This window comes from Myxine glutinosa, chromosome 5 (assembly GCF_964187855.1).
Source record: "Myxine glutinosa chromosome 5, kmMyxGlut1.1, whole genome shotgun sequence".
In the NCBI taxonomy this organism is placed as follows: Eukaryota; Metazoa; Chordata; class Myxini; order Myxiniformes; family Myxinidae; genus Myxine; species Myxine glutinosa.
The window spans coordinates 120,727,062-120,750,527 of record NC_136265.1 but is presented as its reverse complement, the minus strand read 5'-3'; the positions used below and the strand labels follow the sequence as shown (position 1 = coordinate 120,750,527).

Genomic DNA, 23,466 nt, shown 5'->3' with positions numbered 1-23,466 from the left:
TTCTGCTACCAAGTCGTTGATCCCTTCCAGGCGTCCAGTGACTTCAGTGCCCCAGTCATCCCCGCGACTCCGTGCTGTCTTCAGCAAGCTTGCCTTCAGTGTATCTGCAGTCAAATTATCTGGCACTCTGTATTTCTTTCTAGCTTGTGCTGGATTATTTTTGTAGAGCTGGGCTGGTTGGTTGCAAAGAATGCATACATCCTTATACAGGAGGTCAACTGACTGTGATCTTCTAGAACTGCAGCCAGTTGATGAACTGAACTCACAAGTAGTGCGTCTTCTCTTCAACTTTGATGACTCTTTCTCTGCCTTTGATGCTTGAGCTGACTTCTTGGTGGTTGCAACAAAGTTGTTGTACAGATCATTTTTACACTTCTGGTGGTACCTCAGTTTTCCTTCCTTTTGAGCCTCCTTCATACGTTCCACAACAGTAACATTTTCGACAGTTTCTGCTTGTTTCAATAAAGTTGAGTATCCCTTTGGAGTTGCCTGTATGAGCCTTTCAGCTGGTGTATCCGAGCGTGCACAGATGAAGCAATTGAGCACAGGTGGAGTAACGTCTTCATCCATATTGCTAGACTCCATGTCCTGCAAAGTAGAAAATGAGATATATTTAGAAATTATTTTTCCACAAAGGAGTGTGTGTGGTGAAATATAAATGTTAACAATCAACTCAGAATCATGAAAAACCCTTATTTGACCCCTCATAAGTTACTTAAGGGCCGATTTAAAAAAATAAAAATTCTCGAAAATAATCTTTCGGTACCCGAATTCAACAGCTTTTTTTCTGGGTTTCCCACGGGAGTTGACCTTCAACATTTTAACACATGTTATTACACACCTTTACAAACATATTGGTGAAGAAATTTTTTGGTAACAATTTAGTTAACAGATTTTGATATGTTTCCCTTACTAGTTCTATAAACGGAAACTTTCATGGGATTTTCTTCCCGTTTTTTTTCAACCGAGTCTAAAACTATGTTAGCGACTGTTAAAAATGAAATGATATGTCGAATTAGAGTTTACATAAACCTGTGTGAGAGAGAAAGACAACACGGGCCTAACTAAACAGGCCTCAAAGCTATTCGAGTTAATAAAATGGTGGATATTTGTTTATATGAAGCCTCTTCAAGAATGGGTGGAGCTAATCTGTAAACGGAGTAAGCCACACCCCCAGACAGACAGACAGACAGACAGAATCACCTTCGCCTATTATAATATAGATGGTACAACACTAACTTTGAATCGGGTAAACGATAAAGGGTGCTAACCTCAAGGATGTGTTCTATTTTACATCTATTTTCAGTTTTCGCCAAAGATGATGTGATAGCCGGCGAAGCCGGTGTTGTGAATGAACGTGTACGTATTATGTTGAAAAGCCAGATTTTGCTGGATCCCTTGAGAATTTCGAAGCTTTGACGCACCAAATCGCTCAATGTAGGCCGCCATCTTGCGGATGCGGAAGTATGCATAACAAATTGAAAAAAGTTCAATAGGAGTTTGTTTCACCCGTCTTTGTTTGATTCACAATCTTATGCACCTCTAATTTGTAATTAAAATACTTTAAGACCAACCTCGGCCGCAACGGGCCTGGTTATCTTCGACGAAAATCGTCACCAAACACCGGAACCAATGAGATTCGAGCATTTGAAAAAATATTTCAAAAACCAAATCAATGGAGGCCGCCATCTTGCGGATGCGGAAGTATGCATAACAAAATTGCGAAAAAGTTCAATAGGAGTTTGTTTCACCCGTCTTTGTTTGATTCACAATCTTATGCACCTCTAATTTGTAATTAAAATACTTTAAGACCAACCTCGTTATCTTCAACGAAAATCGTCACCAAACACCGGAACCAATGAGATTCGAGCATTTGGAAAAATATGTCAAAAAAGCTTGTTACGCGTTTCGGAGGCTGAAAACGGCGTCAAATATTCTAAAATTGACGAAGAATTATTTTTTAGAAATCTCGCGGCCGTAGGGAATAGTTTTTCACTGCCGGAAATATCCGAAGTTGAGACGGAATTCACCGAATTAATCAAGAAGGAAATTTTATAAATTTTTATCTCATCCAGAATGCAAATGGTGTCATTTTGAACTAGGTACGGTACCTACTACCAACTACCTAACCTACTGATGCCATAGTGATATAGTGGCAAGAGGCTTTGGCTTCGCCGGCTCATTGCGGCTTTGCAGTCGGGTACTAGTAGGACCATAGAGATGAGGTCGGGGTCTTAATGAACGGAGGCGCAAATGTGGAGCATACGTAAGTGGGAGTAAACGATGCCGCCATGTTTGCGTACGTAATAAAAATATAGCCACAGAGGAGGGTTACAAGAGGAGGGGGAGAGATGAATCGTCCACTACGACAACTACAAGTGAAACTGAAAATAAAGATGGGGATAGATATAGAAGGCGCAAAATTAAAAACATTATCGTTAACATCACGCAGGACATTCACAGTTTATGAGGATTGTCTCCTCAGAATTTGCCGCCCGTGGGGCTATTACAGCGGATTGAAACCACTAAAACGACCCAACTGTAACAAATTGTCGACCTTCCCTCATAAATAGCCAATAAGGTAAGGAAAAGAACCATTTTTTCTACCTTAATGAACAAATACTCTGGTTCATATAATTATTGTGGACGGGACAAGCGACATTTACCGCCTCCCCAGTGTTCACTTTGCCTCAGGTCGACAGTTTCGCTCGATTACAATTCTGTCTTACAAATGTTGCTTCTGATTCTCCGTACTATGTTCTTGAGAGATGTTTGCGTTTGATGGAAAATTGTATTTCAGAATGAACGTAATCAACTGTAAGCTACTTGAGGTGTATCAGCTACAAATGATTCAGCTCGGCTACACTCTTCCAGTTCTTGGCTTGAATGAACAAGGAAAAAAAAATTATATACATATATATATATATATCGCCATTTGAACTTTAAAAAAATTAAGTATATTTGAAACATTATCAAAATGAAAATATCGTCGTCTCTTCCTCTTCGTCACGAGATCGAGAGGGTAAAGGTCACGTGACTGGTCCGGCGTGCTGGTGACTGGTGTTCCGGTTTCTCTCTTACCGCCTTGTACTCTCTCGGGATTCGACACAGACACACGCAGAGCAAGGCCCAAGGTGTGGAGAGGTTAGTCCTTGCAAAGCCAAAGGTACAGTGGAGCTGTGATAGTGAGCGGTTCTTTCGTTATCAATATCATCCATTGTTTGTTGGTAAGATTTCATAACCGCGCGTTAACGTTTCATAACCGCGCGTTAACGTTTGCGTTTTAATTCGAAGTTCGAACCCAATTCAGATCAACGTCTCCTCCAAAACAGATGTAAGTTCGAGACATTTTAAAATATGGGGGCCGCAAATTCTGAAGAGAAAATCCCCGTAAGCTGCGAAGTGAAGTGAAAACACACCAAACGACAGTATGCAGAAGGGTGGAGTGAAATGTTAAGCTCGTGGATGGACGTACATCATTTGTACTTGTACTGTTATAGTAGTTATAGTGTGAAACTGAAAGCCTGCTTGGAGTTTGCAAAAAAGCACTTGAAGGACTCTCAGACTGTGAGAAACAAGATTCCGTGGGCTTTCATGTGTCTTTCACTGATGAGAGGCGTCCGTCTGGTCACTCTGCCATAAAGCCCAGATCAGTGGAGTGTTGCAGTGATTGTTGTCCTTCTGGAAGTTTCTCCCATCTCCACACAGGATCTCTGGAGTTCAGCCAGAGTGACCATCGGGTTCTTGGTCAACTCTCTTACCAAGGCCCTTCTCCCCCGATTGCTCAGTTTGGCAGCTCTAGGAAGACTCCTGGTTGTTCCAAACTTCCTCCATTTAAGAATTATGGAGGCCACTGTGCTCTTGGGAACCTTCAATGCAGCAGAAATGTTTTTCTCTGCTTCCCCAGATCTGTGCCTCGACACAATCCTGTCTGAGCTCTGCAGGTTCCTTCGACCTCATGGCTTGGTTTTTGCTCTGATATGCATCGTCAGCTGTGAGACCTTATATAGACAGGTGTGAGACAGGTGTGTGCCTTTCCAAATCATGTCCAATCAATTGAATTTACCACAGGTGGACTCCAATCAAGGTGCAGAAACATCTCAAAGATGATCAAGAGAAATGGGAGGCACCTCAGCTAAATTTCAAGTGTCATAGCAAAGGGTCTGAATACTTATGTCAATGTGATATTTCAGTTTTTTCTTTTTAATAAATTTGCAAAACTTTCTAAAATCCTGTTTTCTCTTTGTCATTATGGGGTATTGAGTGTAGATTGATGGGGAAAAATGAATTTAAACGATTTCAGCATAAGGCTGCAACATAACAAAATGTGAAAAAAGTGAAGGGGTCTGAATAGTGTAAATTTTTTTTTTTTTTTTTTTGGTGATATGGCTTTGTGTGATTTGGTAATATGGCTTCATGTGTGATTTGGTGATATGGCTTCATGTGTGATTTGGTGATATGGCTTCATGTGTGATTTGGTGATATGGCTTCATGTGTGATTTGGTGATATGGCTTTGTGTGATTTGGTGATATGGCTTCATGTGTGATTTGGTGATATGGCTTTGTGTGATTTGGTGATATGGCTTCATGTGTGATTTGGTGATATGGCTTCATGTGTGATTTGGTGATATGGCTTTGTGTGATTTGGTGATATGGCCATGTGTGATTTGGTGATATGGCCTTGTGTGATTTGGTGATATGGCTTTGTGTGATTTTGGTGATATGGCTTTGTGTGATTTGGTGATGTGGCTTCATGTGTGATTTGGTGATATGGCTTTGTGTGATTTGGTGATATGGCTGCATGTGTCATTTGGTGATATGGCTTTGTGTGATTTGGTGATATGGCTTCATGTGTGATTTGGTGATATGGCTTTGTGTGATTTGGTGATATGGCTGCATGTGTCATTTGGTGATATGGCTTCATGTGTGATTTGGTGATATGGCTTTGTGTGATTTGGTGATATGGCTTTGTGTGATTTGGTGATATGGCTTCATGTGTGATTTGGTGATATGGCCATGTGTGATTTGGTGATATGGATTTGTGTGATTTGGTGATATGGCTTTGTGTGATTTGGTGATATGGCTTTGTGTGATTTGGTGATATGGTTTCATGTGTGATTTGGTGATATGGCTTTGTGTGATTTGGTGATGTGGCTTCATGTGTGATTTGGTGATGTGGCTTCATGTGTGATTTGGTGATATGGCTTCATGTGTGATTTGGTGATATGGCTTTGTGTGATTTGGTGATATGGCTTCATGTGTGATTTGGTGATATGGCTTTGTGTGATTTGGTGATATGGCTTTGTGTGATATGGCTTTGTGTGATTTGGTGATATGGCTTCATGTGTGATTTGGTGATATGGCTTCATGTGTGATTTGGTGATATGGCTTTGTGTGATTTGGTGATATGGCTTCATGTGTGATTTGGTGATATGGTTTCATGTGTGATTTGGTGATATGGCTTCATGTGTGATTTGGTGATATGGCTTTGTGTGATTTGGTGATATGGCTTTGTGTGATTTGGTGATATGGCTGCATGTGTGATTTGGTGATATGGCTTTGTGTGATTTGGTGGTATGGCTTTGTGTGATTTGGTGATATGGCTTTGTGTGATTTGGTGATATGGCTTTGTGTGATTTGGTGATATGGCTTAATGTGTGATTTGGTGATATGGCTTCATGTGTGATTTGGTGATATGGATTTGTGTGATTTGGTGATATGGCTTCATGTGTGATTTGGTGATATGGTTTTGTGTGATTTGGTGATTGGCTTCATGTGTGATTTGGTGATATTGCTTCATGTGTGATTTGGTGATATGGCTTTGTGTGATTTGGTGGTATGGCTTTGTGTGATTTGGTGATATGGCTTTGTGTGATTTGGTGATATGGCTTTGTGTGATTTGGTGATATGGCTTAATGTGTGATTTGGTGATATGGCTTCATGTGTGATTTGGTGATATGGATTTGTGTGATTTGGTGATATGGCTTCATGTGTGATTTGGTGATATGGTTTTGTGTGATTTGGTGATTGGCTTCATGTGTGATTTGGTGATATTGCTTCATGTGTGATTTGGTGATATGGCTTCATGTGTGATTTGGTCATATGGCTTTGTGTGATTTGGTGATATGGCTTCATGTGTGATTTGGTGATATGGCTTTGTGTGATTTGGTGATATGGCTGCATGTGTGATTTGGTGATATGGCTTCATGTGTGATTTGGTGATATGGCTTTGTGTGATTTTGGTGATATGGCTTTGTGTGATTTGGTGACATGGCTTTGTGTGATTTGGTGATATGGCTTTGTGTGATTTTGGTGATATGGCTTTGTGTGATTTGGTGATGTGGCTTCATGTGTGATTTGATGATATGGCCGTGTGTGATTTGGTGATATGGCTGCATGTGTCATTTGGTGATATGGCTTCATGTGTGATTTGGTGATATGGGTTTGTGTGATTTGGTGATATGGCTTTGTGTGATTTGGTGATATGGCTTTGTGTGATTTGGTGATATGGCTTTGTGTGATTTGGTGATATGGCTTCATGTGTGATTTGGTGATATGGCTTCATGTGTGATTTGGTGATATGGATTTGTGTGATTTGGTGATATGGCTTCATGTGTGATTTGGTGATGTGGTTTTGTGTGATTTGGTGATATGGCTTCATGTGTGATTTGGTGATATTGCTTCATGTGTGATTTGGTGATATGGCTTCATGTGTGATTTGGTCATATGGCTTTGTGTGATTTGGTGATATGGCTTCATGTGTGATTTGGTGATATGGCTTCATGTGTGATTTGGTGATATGGCTTTGTGTGATTTGGTGATATGGCTGCATGTGTGATTTGGTGATATGGCTTCATGTGTGATTTGGTGATATGGCTTTGTGTGATTTGGTGATATGGCTTTGTGTGATTTGGTGATATGGCTTTGTGTGATTTGGTGATATGGCTTTGTGTGATTTGGTGATATGGCTTCATGTGTGATTTGGTGATATGGGTTCATGTGTGATTTGGTGATATGGCTTTGTGTGATTTGGTGATGTGGCTTCATGTGTGATTTGGTGATGTGGCTTCATGTGTGATTTGGTGATATGGCTTCATGTGTGATTTGGTGATATGGCTTTGTGTGATTTGGTGATATGGCTTCATGTGTGATTTGGTGATATGGCTTCATGTGTGATTTGGTGATATGGATTTGTGTGATTTGGTGATATGGCTTCATGTGTGATTTGGTGATATGGCTTCATGTGTGATTTGGTGATATGGCTTTGTGTGATTTGGTGATATGGCTTTGTGTGATTTGGTGATATGGCTTCATGTGTGATTTGGTGATATGGCTTTGTGTGATTTGGTGATATGGCTTCATGTGTGATTTGGTGATATGGCTTTGTGTGATTTGGTGATATGGCTTCATGTGTGATTTGGTGATATGGCTTTGTGTGATTTGGTGATATGGCTTTGTGTGATTTGGTGATATGGCCATGTGTGATTTGGTGATATGGCCTTGTGTGATTTGGTGATGTGGCTTTGTGTGATTTTGGTGATATGGCTTTGTGTGATTTGGTGATATGGCTTTGTGTGATTTGGTGATATGGCTTTGTGTGATTTGGTGATATGGCTTTGTGTGATTTGGTGATATGGCTTAATGTGTGATTTGGTGATATGGCTTCATGTGTGATTTGGTGATATTGCTTCATGTGTGATTTGGTGATATGGCTTCATGTGTGATTTGGTCATATGGCTTTGTGTGATTTGGTGATATGGCTTTGTGTGATTTGGTGATATGGCTTCATGTGTGATTTGGTCATATGGCTTCATGTGTGATTTGGTGATATGGCTTTGTGTGATTTGGTGATATGGCTTTGTGTGATTTGGTGATATGGCTTTGTGTGATTTGGTGATATGGCTTTGTGTGATTTGGTGATATGGTTTCATGTGTGATTTGGTGATATGGCTTTGTGTGATTTGGTGATGTGGCTTCATGTGTGATTTGGTGATGTGGCTTCATGTGTGATTTGGTGATATGGCTTCATGTGTGATTTGGTGATATGGCTTTGTGTGATTTGGTGATATGGCTTCATGTGTGATTTGGTGATATGGCTTTGTGTGATTTGGTGATATGGCTTTGTGTGATATGGCTTTGTGTGATTTGGTCATATGGCTTTGTGTGATTTGGTGATATGGCTTCATGTGTGATTTGGTGATATGGCTTTGTGTGATTTGGTGATATGGCTGCATGTGTGATTTGGTGATATGGCTTCATGTGTGATTTGGTGATATGGCTTTGTGTGATTTTGGTGATATGGCTTCATGTGTGATTTGGTGATATGGCTTTGTGTGATTTTGGTGATACGGCTTTGTGTGATTTGGTGATATGGCTTCATGTGTGATTTGGTGATATGGCTTCATGTGTGATTTGGTGATATGGATTTGTGTGATTTGGTGATATGGCTTCATGTGTGATTTGGTGATATGGCTTCATGTGTGATTTGGTGATATGGCTTTGTGTGATTTGGTGATATGGCTTTGTGTGATTTGGTGATATGGCTTCATGTGTGATTTGGTGATATGGCTTTGTGTGATTTGGTGATATGGCTTCATGTGTGATTTGGTGATATGGCTTTGTGTGATTTGGTGATATGGCTTCATGTGTGATTTGGTGATATGGCTTTGTGTGATTTGGTGATATGGCTTTGTGTGATTTGGTGATATGGCCATGTGTGATTTGGTGATATGGCCTTGTGTGATTTGGTGATATGGCTTTGTGTGATTTTGGTGATATGGCTTTGTGTGATTTGGTGATATGGCTTTGTGTGATTTGGTGATATGGCTTTGTGTGATTTGGTGATATGGCTTTGTGTGATTTTGGTGATATGGCTTTGTGTGATTTGGTGATGTGGCTTTGTGTGATTTGGTGATATGGCTTCATGTGTGATTTGGTGATATGGCTTTGTGTGATTTGGTGGTATGGCTTTGTGTGATTTGGTGATATGGCTTTGTGTGATTTGGTGATATGGCTTTGTGTGATTTGGTGATATGGCTTAATGTGTGATTTGGTGATATGGCTTCATGTGTGATTTGGTGATATGGATTTGTGTGATTTGGTGATATGGCTTCACGTGTGATTTGGTGATATGGTTTTGTGTGATTTGGTGATTGGCTTCATGTGTGATTTGGTGATATTGCTTCATGTGTGATTTGGTGATATGGCTTCATGTGTGATTTGGTGATATGGCTTCATGTGTGATTTGGTCATATGGCTTTGTGTGATTTGGTGATATGGCTTCATGTGTGATTTGGTGATATGGCTGCATGTGTGATTTGGTGATATGGCTTCATGTGTGATTTGGTGATATGGCTTTGTGTGATTTTGGTGATATGGCTTTGTGTGATTTGGTGACATGGCTTTGTGTGATTTGGTGATATGGCTTTGTGTGATTTTGGTGATATGGCTTTGTGTGATTTGGTGATGTGGCTTCATGTGTGATTTGATGATATGGCTTTGTGTGATTTAGTGATATGGCTGCATGTGTCATTTGGTGATATGGCTTCATGTGTGATTTGGTGATATGGGTTTGTGTGATTTGGTGATATGGCTTTGTGTGATTTGGTGATATGGCTTTGTGTGATTTGGTGATATGGCTTTGTGTGATTTGGTGATATGGCTTCATGTGTGATTTGGTGATATGGCTTCATGTGTGATTTGGTGATATGGATTTGTGTGATTTGGTGATATGGCTTCATGTGTGATTTGGTGATGTGGTTTTGTGTGATTTGGTGATATGGCTTCATGTGTGATTTGGTGATATTGCTTCATGTGTGATTTGGTGATATGGCTTCATGTGTGATTTGGTCATATGGCTTTGTGTGATTTGGTGATATGGCTTCATGTGTGATTTGGTGATATGGCTTCATGTGTGATTTGGTGATATGGCTTTGTGTGATTTGGTGATATGGCTGCATGTGTGATTTGGTGATATGGCTTCATGTGTGATTTGGTGATATGGCTTTGTGTGATTTGGTGATATGGCTTTGTGTGATTTGGTGATATGGCTTTGTGTGATTTGGTGATATGGCTTTGTGTGATTTGGTGATATGGCTTCATGTGTGATTTGGTGATATGGCTTCATGTGTGATTTGGTGATATGGCTTTGTGTGATTTGGTGATGTGGCTTCATGTGTGATTTGGTGATGTGGCTTCATGTGTGATTTGGTGATATGGCTTCATGTGTGATTTGGTGATATGGCTTCATGTGTGATTTGGTGATATGGCTTCATGTGTGATTTGGTGATATGGCTTCATGTGTGATTTGGTGATATGGATTTGTGTGATTTGGTGATATGGCTTCATGTGTGATTTGGTGATATGGCTTCATGTGTGATTTGGTGATATGGCTTTGTGTGATTTGGTGATATGGCTTTGTGTGATTTGGTGATATGGCTTCATGTGTGATTTGGTGATATGGCTTTGTGTGATTTGGTGATATGGCTTCATGTGTGATTTGGTGATATGGCTTTGTGTGATTTGGTGATATGGCTTCATGTGTGATTTGGTGATATGGCTTTGTGTGATTTGGTGATATGGCCATGTGTGATTTGGTGATATGGCCTTGTGTGATTTGGTGATGTGGCTTTGTGTGATTTTGGTGATCTGGCTTTGTGTGATTTGGTGATATGGCTTTGTGTGATTTGGTGATATGGCTTTGTGTGATTTTGGTGATATGGCTTTGTGTGATTTGGTGATGTGGCTTTGTGTGATTTGGTGATATGGCTTCATGTGTGATTTGGTGATATGGCTTCATGTGTGATTTGGTGATATGGCTTTGTGTGATATGGCTTTGTGTGATTTGGTGATATGGCTTCATGTGTGATTTGGTGATATGGCTTTGTGTGATTTGGTGATATGGCTTTGTGTGATATGGCTTTGTGTAATTTGGTGATATGGCTTCATGTGTGATTTGGTGATATGGCTTCATGTGTGATTTGGTGATATGGCTTCATGTGTGATTTGGTGATATGGCTTCATGTGTGATTTGGTGATATGGCTTCATGTGTGATTTGGTGATATGGCTTTGTGTGATTTGGTGATATGGCTTTGTGTGATTTGGTGATATGGCTTCATGTGTGATTTGGTGATATGGCTTCATGTGTGATTTGGTGACATGGCTTCATGTGTGATTTGGTGATATGGCTTCATGTGTGATTTGGTGATATGGCTTTGTGTGATTTGGTGATATGGCTTTGTGTGATTTGGTGATACGGCTTTGTGTGATTTGGTGATATGGCTTCATGTGTGATTTGGTGATATGGCTTCATGTGTGATTTGGTGATATGGATTTGTGTGATTTGGTGATATGGCTTCATGTGTGATTTGGTGATATGGCTTCATGTGTGATTTGGTGATATGGCTTCATGTGTGATTTGGTGATATGGCTTCATGTGTGATTTGGTGATATGGCTTCATGTGTGATTTGGTGATATGGTTTTGTGTGATTTGGTGATATGGCTTCATGTGTGATTTGTTGATATGGATTTGTGATGCCTGGTGATATTGGTAACAACAACCGCTGATATTTGGTGCAGGTTCGTTCCTCGAATCCCTGCGAGTCGTTATTCTGGAACCCTGAACATGGCGGAATCAGAGCCAGCAACTAAGCGGGTAAAACGTGTGCACGTGTCTCCCTCTCACTCCGTTTGTCTCTGTACTAGTCAATTGAAAGCTGTTTATCTCATTTTCATTCTTGTTTTCTCACTATATTATTATTTGTCTCATTACCCGATTTTGTATTTAAATAGTCCGTTTCCATTTTTCCATCTCCCAATGTTTGGCTCCAGGTGCGAATTTCTGAAGACGAGTTGAAAACATTGCCTCGAGATGACCTCTCCTCGAGGTAGCTCCCAGATCCACTCTCCTTCCCTACCTCCACCCTTTTATCTGCTTCCATTACCATGTTAATATTGTAATTTACCTTTCTTTGGAATTCTTTCGATAAGATGAAGCATCAAAGTAACCCCCTGCCCTTTGTGCGTTTTCCAATATGTGCAGATGGAAGCAGCAGGAGTGTTACCTCCAAGGCTTGGAGAGCAGGCTATCGGAGCTCAGCTGTAAGTGGTGTTACAAGTACTCTGTGATTGCTCGGAGCACAAACCTGCTTTAAATGCTTTTTCTGTCAAATTGTCTCATACTGCCTGCCCAATGTACCTTTGATCTTGTGAACAGCGAGTGACTGGTCAGGCCTTAAGGAATCGGAAGAGCGGCTGAAGCAGCAGCAGCAGGAAGCTCTGCGTCGAGAGAACATTCTGCTGATGCGTTTAGCTACGAAGGAACAGGAAATGCAAGAGTGTGCAGTAAGGAGGGGAGAATAAGGACGGAGGCAGGTGGTTGACGTCAAACTTTCTGCTGAACTCTAATTCTCTCTGGCAGACTCAGATCCACAAGCTGAAACACGGGCAAAGATCAAGTGCGGCACAGCTACGGTCATGCCTCGTTGAACCAGCCGTGAACCTTCTCTTTACGAGGATGCGCTCTGAGCTGCAGCTCACGCGGGATAGACTTCAACAGGCTCATGATGAACTCAATGCCTGGAAGTTTACCCCAGACAGGTCTCTGTTTACATTTACACCACATCTACTTCTTAGTTTAACATCTCCTTGGTTTAAAATGTAATTTGGCTTTGGAATCTAAAGCTCAAGATTATTTGTTACGACTGTCACAACGTTATGATGATGCCAAAGCACAAAGGTCTGTTGTTCTCACATGACAAACAGGAGCATGGGTGAAACTGCAGAAGTAAAAAAAAAAAAAGGGAACTAGTATGACACTCTTCGACGTCGACCGATATAATGATGTAATAATGTGGGCGGCGGCATAAAACTTGTACCAAGTTTGATTTAAATCCATTCAGCTGTTGTCAAGTTATCATATTTTTACCTGACATGACCTCTGACCTTTCACCTCTTGACCCCCAAATTTAATCAGTTCATGTTTTCGTCATTATACGTACCCGCACCAAGATTTAATTTAAATCCCTTCAGCTGTCGACAAGTTCTCACATGTTTACCTGGCATGACGTCTGACCTTTGACCTCGGGACCCCAAAATCTAATACGTTAATCTTTACATCATTATACATACCTGTAGCAAGTTTGATTTGGATCACTTCAGGTGTTCTTAAATTATGGAGGAAACGAAAACGTATCGCGGATGGACTGCTGGACGGCCAACCTAAAACCATAATGCCTCAGGTGACTTATTTCGGCGGAGACGTTTAAAAAAAAAACATTTAACCGCAGGTTGATCTCGTTAGTTTGTGGTCGCTTCCTCATCGTATTTGTAACAGATCCTGCTGTCCCCAGTTCAACACTTTTTTTTCCCTTTTCACAGCCAGACAGGTAAAAAGCTAATGGCAAAATGCCGGATGCTGATTCAGGAAAACCAGGACTTGGGTCGTCAGCTCGCCCAAGGTCGTGTGGCACAGCTCGAGGCCGAGCTTGCTCTGCAGAAAAAATATGGTCAGGAGCTGAAGTGCAGCCAGGATGGTGCGTACCACTTGAATCCACAGCTCTCGCACCTCATTTTAACGCACGATGATGTAAACGTGACATCGTAAGCAACGTTCGTTCTCCTTTCACCTCTGCTCTTACCCTCGCTTTTCTACTCTACTAGAACTCAATGAATTCATTATCCAGCTGGATGAGGAAGTGGAGGGTATGCAGAGCACCATCCTCGTGCTGCAGCAGCAACTGCGTGATGCTCGGGAACAGCTCGAGCTGAAAAACGCTCCCGCACACTCGCACGAGAATGGCTCCGCAACACCCAGTTCGGAACCTGACACGGCAGTAAGTCAAATGGCCCATTCACCCTGCGGCGCGACATCAGGTGCAAACTCAGGACCACCCACCCCAGCCTCCTCGAGCACTTCGAGTGAAGAGGATAAAGAGGCTCTGGCGCAGCAAGATGAGCAAGACGATGCCAATGGCCAAAAGGACAAAAAGGAAGGGGATGCAGATGTCGTGGCAGGTAACGAGGGTGAACTGGCTGAGCCCCATGCTGGCAGCCATGTAGAAATGACTCCAGAAGTAAGCAAAGAAAAGGGAGAGGAAGAGCACGAAGAAAAGAGTGAGGAAGTAGAGAAGATGGAACAGGAAGCTGAAAGTGAGGTGAAGGACTATGAAGATATCGATTCACCATCAGGAAGCGAGGGTGGCATGTGGCGAGGTGTTGGTGACGAGGCAGCACACGACACTGTATGTCAGCAAGAAGCAGCTTCCCCAGACCAAGAGGTCTCCATTCCAGCACCAGCAAGTCCTCTCCTCTCACAGCCAAAAGATGATGATGATGGTGATGATGACGACAATGCTGATTGACTTCAAAATGACACAACTTTACGATGCGCGTCTTTTTGCCCTTTCACACCCTCACGCGTTCAGCTTTCACTGATGACTTCCATCATCATCTCCTTCCCTTACTTTGCTATACCTGTCGTTCCTTGCTTTCTTCCAGGCCGATTGGCGTGCCACTTCTATTTTCTTACTATTCCCCCTTTCCACAGGCTCAATCTTTGGCAAGTGTAAAAATGACCAAAGTAATAAAGCAGTTTTCTTTAATTACATTTCTCTAATTTTGCATCAAGATGAATTGAAGTAGTTTTTAATACTTCCTCAAACTACTGAGCCATCACCTGCCAATTTAACTCGAGCGGAAGATGTGCACTTTCGAGCAGATCGTACGGTCACCCGCTTTGGCGCATTGTAGTTTCTGCAGGCAAGGGGCAAGACCTCACTGATGTTTAAAGAAATCAAATATTTGATTGAGACAGTCTCTCTGGGAAGCAATGAAAAGCATTTGGACAAACTTAAAAATAAAGCAAAACGTTTAATTTAACCCCGATCAGCACCATGTGAAAGGAGAAAACAGATATTTATTAAGTACATACAGTTTAAATATTTTGATATCAAGATGGCAGAGAGGACCATGGGTAACAGTGTGGAGTGTTGCTATTAGGTAACGTTGACTACCTTGTAATCAATTTGAAAAATACTTCAGTTTAAATATCTAGACATACCCACTTCCCTCAAGGAGAGAGGATTTGTTTTCAGGATTGGCAGTTTTCCACACACAATGCCCCCTCCCTCAGGCAGGGGTCAATGGTTAAACCACATGATGATCACCGTTTCCCCGCACTCATGGGAAGGGGTACTTGATGCTCACCACCTGGCACTGGGTACCGCAAGCACAGATGCAAATTTTGTGGGAGGTCTGCCAAGCTTTTCTCATTTATATGAGGAACAAACATAGACATTGCCTTATTTTACACAAGCTGAGTCGACCAATCTAGATCGGGTTCTTTCGACTTTAGTAAACCCGAAAGAAGGTGGACGTTTAACGTTGTAGAAAAATTAACCTGAGAGTGCACCACAGCAATGATGGTCCAAATGGCATCATTTTTTTGTTTGAGGTCAATCTCTTGATTGTTCAGTCTATGTACAAACACATACATCCACACAGAGAATTTCGTTGTGGGGGCGGTAGGGGTAGGGAGGGTTGTACCCATGACCTGACCAAGGGTGAAAATGCAAGATTTGTGGAGATTTGTCAAGTAGCATGGAATTCCATATAAATCAAAGAAAAGGTGACACACACAATTTCACAAAGCTTGAAAACTCAACAGCCTTTCGAGTCTAAAGTGCAGTTTCTACCTTTTCAAAAAAATCTTGAAAAGACACATGAAGTCTAAATTGGCTATTGGTGACATAAGTTTTAATAGTGAAGAAACTTTTTTCTTTTTTTTTTTGTATACAAGATTGAGGCTCCTGAAAGAGCTAACATTAATCACAAAAAAAAAACGGACACACAAAACATACAATAAAGGGAGCGGGAGACAAGATGGGGAGAGAAGAGGAAGCACACAAACAACATTTGAAGCAGGGACATAGGGAGATCTGTGGGAAGGAGAGGGCTTGGGGGGAGGAGGCGTGGGAAGGAGGGGGGAAGTGGGGTGGGAAAAGTATAAAACACAAGGACACTGCAAGGACTTCCAGGAAAGAAGTTGGTATTTCAAAAAAGTGAATCTGGGGTGAAATTAGCAGGGGTGGAAAAGATCAAGGTTTTGAATGGGGGAGGATAAGAGATGGTGGTGAACAGCTGTTTTAAAGACCTGGAGGGAGGAGTGGGATTGAAGAGAGTGAGGGAGTTTGTTCCAGAGGCGGGAGAAAAGAGGAATGAAAGAGTGAAGGTGAGCAGAGAGTCTTGATTTTGGCAGTTTAACCATAAGAGGGTTGCTGGCAGATCTTGTGCGACCTGTCGGAATATTTGGGGGACAGAGCCCAGAGAGAGCTGGGGGGGCAAGGCCAGAGAGGAGTCGGTAGAACACGGAAAGACCACCAACCTGCCTGCGGTGAGTGAGAGAAAGACCCTCAGAATCGGCTTCATCCCGGAAGATTCCAATGATTCTGAACGCTTTGGTTTCAACAGCGTGAAGCCGAGCTATGTGTGAGGCAGGAGCAACAGCCCAGAGGGGAGAACAGTACTCCATTGAGCTGCGGATGAAAGCCTTGCATGTGGTGAGGAGCTCAGGTGTGCCAAGGAAGGACTTCGCACGACGGAGGATGCCCAGTCGGCGACTGGCTTTGGAGGCCTGATTGGAAATGTGGTTTTCCCAGGAAAGATCATGGCAGATAGTGAGACCCAAAAGCTTGAGTGACAGAACTTCTTGGAGAGGATTGTTCAGAAAGTTCAGATAACCCTGCGACAAGCAACTATGCGGATGCCTCTTCGCAGTGCTTGTAAACCCCAATGCAAGTCGAGGGCCAAATCCTGTGGCGATTGTGATATATTACAGGTTTGACAATATGTTCGGCCTGAACGGCACAGAAATCAAAATGGCGGTTTGTGGAGTCGGCCGTCGTACGCCGTGATGACATCACAGACGTAATCACATCACATCACCCGTCATGTGACCATATCCTCACCTCTGATTGGTGTACCTTTGAGGGGACATACTTCCAAAAATACGGACAGACAGACACTGTTCTAGACTGCTTTGCCCTATGAGATACGCCATAAAAACCTTGAGAACTGAAAATGATGGAAGAGCTCAATTTTAAATCAAGATTGGATTAAAAATGGATTTAACAAAGATAACCAGAAAGAGCAATCAAAGACTGCAGACCCTCGCCAGGATGTGTTTTCAGTGGTTTTTTAAAAGGCTTTTGTGTTACAACAAATATGGCGGCCGAACCACGTGACTGATAACGTCATCGTTATCGTTTTCTCTCCACAAATTTATCCCTTGATGATGCTCAAGAAATTTCATCTTGATTGGATGACGTTTTGTACTTGTCGAATTATGACATCATAATGGAGGCATCTGAGACATCATTAACATATTTTATTCCCCATGGAGAGTTCTTTACAACTAGCTGAAACCCGTGGAACATCCACGGAAGGGAGGATGTGGTGTATGGATAGAGTGTACCATTATGGATGGCATAGGGGATTTGCTTGTCCGAGTAAGAGTTAAGAAGAAAGATGAGAATGAAGAGTGCGTATATGAACAACGTATTTATTGCAATCTACTTAAATGACAACGCTACGATATACTTTTGAATGCATGCTCTGGATTGTCCTCAGTGGACGGCTTGCTTTCGCCTTCGCCTGTCCAATCAGCGGACGGCTTGCTTCGCCTTCACCCAGCAGACGCCAATATGATGGAATCGTATCGGATGCTTTAGGGCCCCAAAGTCGACTAATTCAGATTTTTCGAGTATGGCTGTACGTGATAAACAAAGAGCGCGGTTGGAAGAAATTATGGTAAACCCACCTGATGAGGTTAGCGTACACCGCGATCGACGACACCAGCACAAATGCATGCTCAGGATTGTCCACTCAGTGGACGGCTTGCTTCACCTTCACCCAGCAGACGCCAATAAGATGGCGTCGTATCGGCAGTTAATCGGATGCTTTTGGGCCCCAACGTCGGCTAATTCAGATTTTTCGAGTATGGTTGTACGTGATAAACAAAGAGCGCGGTTCGTAGATCGTAAATCCATTAGTGCCGTGGGCATCGGGTCACGGGGTGCGGCGTAATAGGGATAACAACGTCGAGTCCTTACGCTATTATTATTTTCTTTACAATGAGCCACGTCTCAATTCTTTCTATTCAGCGCTTTTGGAGATATAGAGGTGCAAAGTTTTTCAGTTTTTCCAAGATGGCGGCCGAACCACGTGACCTATGACGTCACAATTATCAAAAAATTCTGCAGGTGGAGTTTCAGCTATGGTGAAAATTTCCTGTCAATCGGACCAATGGTTGCAGAGAAAATCATATTTATTCTGTGCGGACAAACACTCAAATGCAATACCCTCTCCTTAGGCGAGGGTAAAAATGTTCAACCACATAATCTATAGAACGGTTCGAATGGAAGAACGCAGCTGGTAACATTTACTTCGGACAACTCGTGCAGATGGATTTGAAGTGAAGAGCAGGATGGACAAGCGTATTGAAAATGCCGTGAAAACTAAACTACCCTTTTGTCTGAAAAGGAAACGTTTATAATCTGTGTTCTCCCAACAAAGACATATGTGGCAGTGAATGATGGTCTCTAACAAAAGAAGTCAAGACATTGATCACCACACAAGTCGCGGCAGAAAGATGGCATCTTGGTAAAATCAAAAGAGAAACATGGATCAGCCAAACTTACTCTCGACATTCTAGAAACGATGAAAAATGGAACTGGACGAGACACGTAGCAAGAGTGGACAACAAGGATCACAAAATGGCCACCAAGCAAGGGCCCTGAATCATGCAGAGGTCGTCCAAGGATCGGATGGAGATTAAATGGAAACATTTACCAGAGTACAATGACCTCGAGTTGCATTCATTGGAACGGAACGAACCATGTTGAGGGAAAGGCCTTCATCCTGCAGTGGACCAAATGGGCTGCTCAAGTCAACCAGACTGGACACGAATGGAAATTTGGACATGTTTTAATCTTTCTCCAAATGAAACAACCACATCATAAAACAAGAAAGCAATCAGAGATTGCAGACCCTCACCAGGATGTGTTTTCAGTGGTTTTAAAGGCTTTTGCGTTAACAAATATGGCGGCCGAACCAAGTGACCGATGACGTCATCTTTTTTTTTTCCTCCACCAATTTATCCCCAGATGACGTTCAAGAAATGTAATCTTGATTGGATGAAGTTTTATACTTGTCGAATTATGACGTCATAATGGAGGCACCTATGACATCATCATTAACAAATTTTATTCCCCATGGAGAGTTCTTTACAATGAGCCATGTCTCAATTTTTTTCTGTTCAGCACTTTCAGAGATATAGAGGTGCAAAGTTTTTCAGTTTTTCCAAAATGGCGCCCATATCACGTGACCGATGTCATAATTATCATTAAAATTTTATACAGATGGAGTTGCACCTATGGTGGAAATTTCCTGTCAATCGGACCAACGGTTGCCGAGAAAATCACATTTATTCTGTGCGGACAAACACAAACGGACCCAAATGCAATACCCTCTCCTCCTGCGAGGGTAATAAAAGGTTACTCTCATGGGATGATGTGGAGGTAGCACATGATGTACAAGTGCACCGTCCATCGGATGGAGATTAAGACACATCAGTTGATGTGAAAGATCAACCTAAAGCCTTTTGTAGAGACAACAACAGAGGTTGCAGGTTTACGAGAACAACTGAAACGAGTGAAGAGGGTGGATAAGACATTGGATGAACCGAGGGAGTCGATTGGTGTGCAGATGAGCTTGACGGGGAGTGTGCTGAGATGGGCTAGACACTTGGTGTGGATGGGGGAACAGAGAATGGCAAAGAGAGCGGATAGGATGAGGTAGGAAAAGAGGTTGAGATGGGAGGCTTGTGTGAAGAGGGATTTCAATAAGGTGGGAGTGGAAATAGTTGGCCGAAGACAGAGGGGAGTGGAGGAGGATCGTGGTCAAGGCAGGGTAAGAGCAATTGATACCATTGGGCCTCACTCCTTATAAAAGGGAAGAGAAGAAGTGAAAATCCAAAAAGACACCATGATGAGACAGACAGACTCCACATTGCAGAAGGGGACTCAGCAGTGGCCTGAGATGAATTGTTTTTTGTTCATTTCAGCACATTTTATATACGTAGTAGGTAGCACATTCATTCCCCTGGCAAACAATGATATCCAAGTAACACTGGAAATTATAACAAAATAAATAAATAAATAAAACCGCCACAGGTCGATGTAACCTGAGATGGCAAGAAAGCCTGTGGCTCTTACGAACAAACCATGAATGCCATGACGTCACACAGGGCCGCCGAGAGCCAGAATGGGCCTCAGGACAATACGAAGTCTCGGGGCCCCTTCATCCGGCCACTTAAAAATTTTTTTTTTATCAACCTATAACTACGGAGGTTTTCGTATTTTCATGAGAACAAACACGTGTTATGGTTAAAGGAAATTGTGGTGTTTTTCATTTATTAACAGAAGTACCTGGCGTTGCCCGGTGATGTTCTACCTGTTGGCATTTTGAAGAAATCCATTTGTTAGGTGCCGAAAACACTCCCCTACCTGCACCCAACTTATATTTAATATGATATTACACACACACATAACAACACACAAACACATAAACAAACATAAACATATAAACACACACACATAAACAAACAAACATATAAACACACACACACATAAATATAAACACACACACACATAAATATAAACACACACACACACACACACATAAACAAACATAAACATATAAACACACACACACACAAACATCTCGATATATAAAGGAGTGTCTGTCTGGATGTCCGCTTATAACTCAAGAACTACACATCGGAGAAAAGTTTTAGACACATTCGGAATCAGCATAAAATCCCGGTGGTTTTAGGCTATGTTTTATTTTAATATCAATGGTTTAAAAAAACCGCGCCAGCTGCAATTCCATGGTGTAGTTTGTGGCGGCGCTAGACGTTCGGGGTGTATTGCAATGGTTTGTCGGGTTTGGCTGTGGGTCCAGAATAGCTCCCATTTCCTTATGTTCTTCCACTTTTATTTTGATTCTTCTGTTACAACGCCTTCCTTATCTACCTTATATCCCCCCGACGAGGCCTCTACATAATTTCATGCAGCAGAATTTCGTGCATTTTGAGTGAAAGAAGTGAGACGAAGTTGTAGGAGGAAGAAGAGGCGCGGTCACTGTGGAGGCCCTCGATCGTGAGTGGAAATGGCAGGAATTGCGTTTGTATCGCAAAGTAAAGGATCTGCATTCATTTCTGAACTTGCATTGGTGGATTGTTATACATCTGCATTATTTTTCATAAAAAAACTATGTTGAACTTGAAGGCTCCAAGCACAGACTATACATATAGCCCTCATTGAGGTAAAAATAAAAGTAAAAAGCCTGCTATCGCTTGCCAAGCTAGCCGTTCCCCCCTCCCCCTCCCCTCCCCCCCTCCCCCCCTCACCTCCCCTCTCTCACAAACCCCCCTCCCCTCCCCCGCCTCCTCCCTCCTCCTCCAAACCCCTCCCCTCCCCCCCTCCCCCCTCCTCCTCCTCCTCCTCCTCCTCCCCCTCCCTCCTCTTCTCCCCTCTCCTCCCCTCTCCTCCCCCTCCCTCCTCTTCTCCCCTCTCCTCCCCCTCCCTCCTCTTCTCCCCTCCCCACCCTCCCCCTCCCCTCCCCACCCTCTCCTCCCCTCCCCCCCCATTCCCCTCCCCCCTGTTCCCCTCCCCTCCCCTTCCCCCTCCCCCCTGTTCCCCTCCCCTCCCCTTCCTCCTCCCCTCCCTTGCCCCGCCCGGCAATGCCGGGTACTTCCCATGGCCAGCTGTACGTGGGCTGCTCGAGGGTTGGAAAACCAAGCAAGAAAACCAGAAATGTTGTGTACCAAGAGGTTTTGAGAAATTGAAAATTGACAAAACGTCATGTAGGAAATGTACTGTGATATTGCTCTAAAATATACATGTTCTTTTCATCATATATTTGTATTATTCTTATTCAACCCGGGCAAAGCCGGGTACCTCAGCTAGTATATATATAAACAGACAAAGACAAACACATAACAACACACAAACAAACATATATACACACACACACACACACACACACACACACACACACACACACACACACACACACACACACACACACACACACACATATATAAACACACAAAGACAAAAACACAGACACACATAACAACACACAAACACACACACACATAAACATATAAACACACACACACACATATAAACACACATATAAACACACAAAGACAAAACACAGACACACAACAACACACACACATAAACATAAACATATAAACACACACACATAAACATATAAACACACACACACACACACACACACAAACATAAATATATAAACAGACAAAGACCTAAACACAAACACACATAACACACAAACAAACATAAACATATACACACACACACACACAGACATAAACATATAAACACACAAAGACATAAACACAAACACACATAACATACAAACAAACACACATAAACATAAACATATAAACACACACACACACACACACACACATAAATAGACACAGACACACACACACATAAATAGACACAGGCACACACACACACGCACACACAGACACAAACACACACACATATAAACACACAAACAAATAGACACACACACACACAAACACACACACATAAACATATAAACACACACAAACATAAACATATAAACAGACAAAGACCTAAACACAAACGCACATAACAACACACAAATAAACACATACACACACACACAGACATAAACATATAAACACACAAAGACATAAACACAAACACACATAACACACAAACAAACACACATAAACATATAAACACACACACACACACACACATAAATAGACACAGACACACACACACATAAATAGACACAGGCACACACACACACGCACACACACAGACACAAACACACACACACACACACACATATAAACACACAAACAAATAGACACACACACACAAACACACACACACAAGACACACAAACAAATACACATACACAAACAAATAGACAGACACAAACACACACATAAACATATAGACACACAAAGACATAAACATACACACACATACACACACACATACATAAACATATAAACACACACATACACACACACAGACAAACAAACACACACACACACACACACACTTTATAGTAAAGATGCGGATTCGTTTATAAATCATTTCATCCGGATGGGGTTTGTCCAACACTCCTGTGTTCATTTACGCCATTACCATGATTATCATTATCTACATTCTTCCTACAGTAGTTTACTCTACGTCAGAGGGCAACAACAGCATATATATATATATATACGAGTAGCATATAATACTCCCCATGGCAATGTATTCATATTTATAACGACACTCCCAAAATGAAACAACAAATTGAAGGAATAACTACGGGCCCCTAT

The 23,466-nt window shown here is 42.1% G+C and overlaps 1 protein-coding gene across 2 annotated transcripts; it reads left to right on the top strand.

The window, feature by feature from the left end:
• The first annotated feature begins 3,008 nt into the window (after positions 1-3,008).
• Positions 3,009-14,607, top strand: WTAP (WT1 associated protein). 2 transcript variants are annotated; one of them, XM_068116388.2, is made up of 8 exons: positions 3,009-3,144; positions 11,580-11,655; positions 11,832-11,887; positions 12,043-12,101; positions 12,217-12,344; positions 12,421-12,599; positions 13,380-13,534; positions 13,662-14,607. In XM_068116388.2, exons 2-8 carry the CDS (start codon positions 11,626-11,628, stop codon positions 14,360-14,362), a joined length of 1,308 nt encoding a protein of 435 aa, XP_067972489.2. In that variant the 5' UTR covers positions 3,009-3,144; positions 11,580-11,625; the 3' UTR covers positions 14,363-14,607. The 2 variants fall into 2 exon arrangements, with proteins under 2 accessions (XP_067972489.2, XP_067972488.2); XM_068116387.2 differs by having other exon boundaries at positions 3,011-3,166.
• The last annotated feature ends 8,859 nt before the right edge of the window (positions 14,608-23,466 follow it).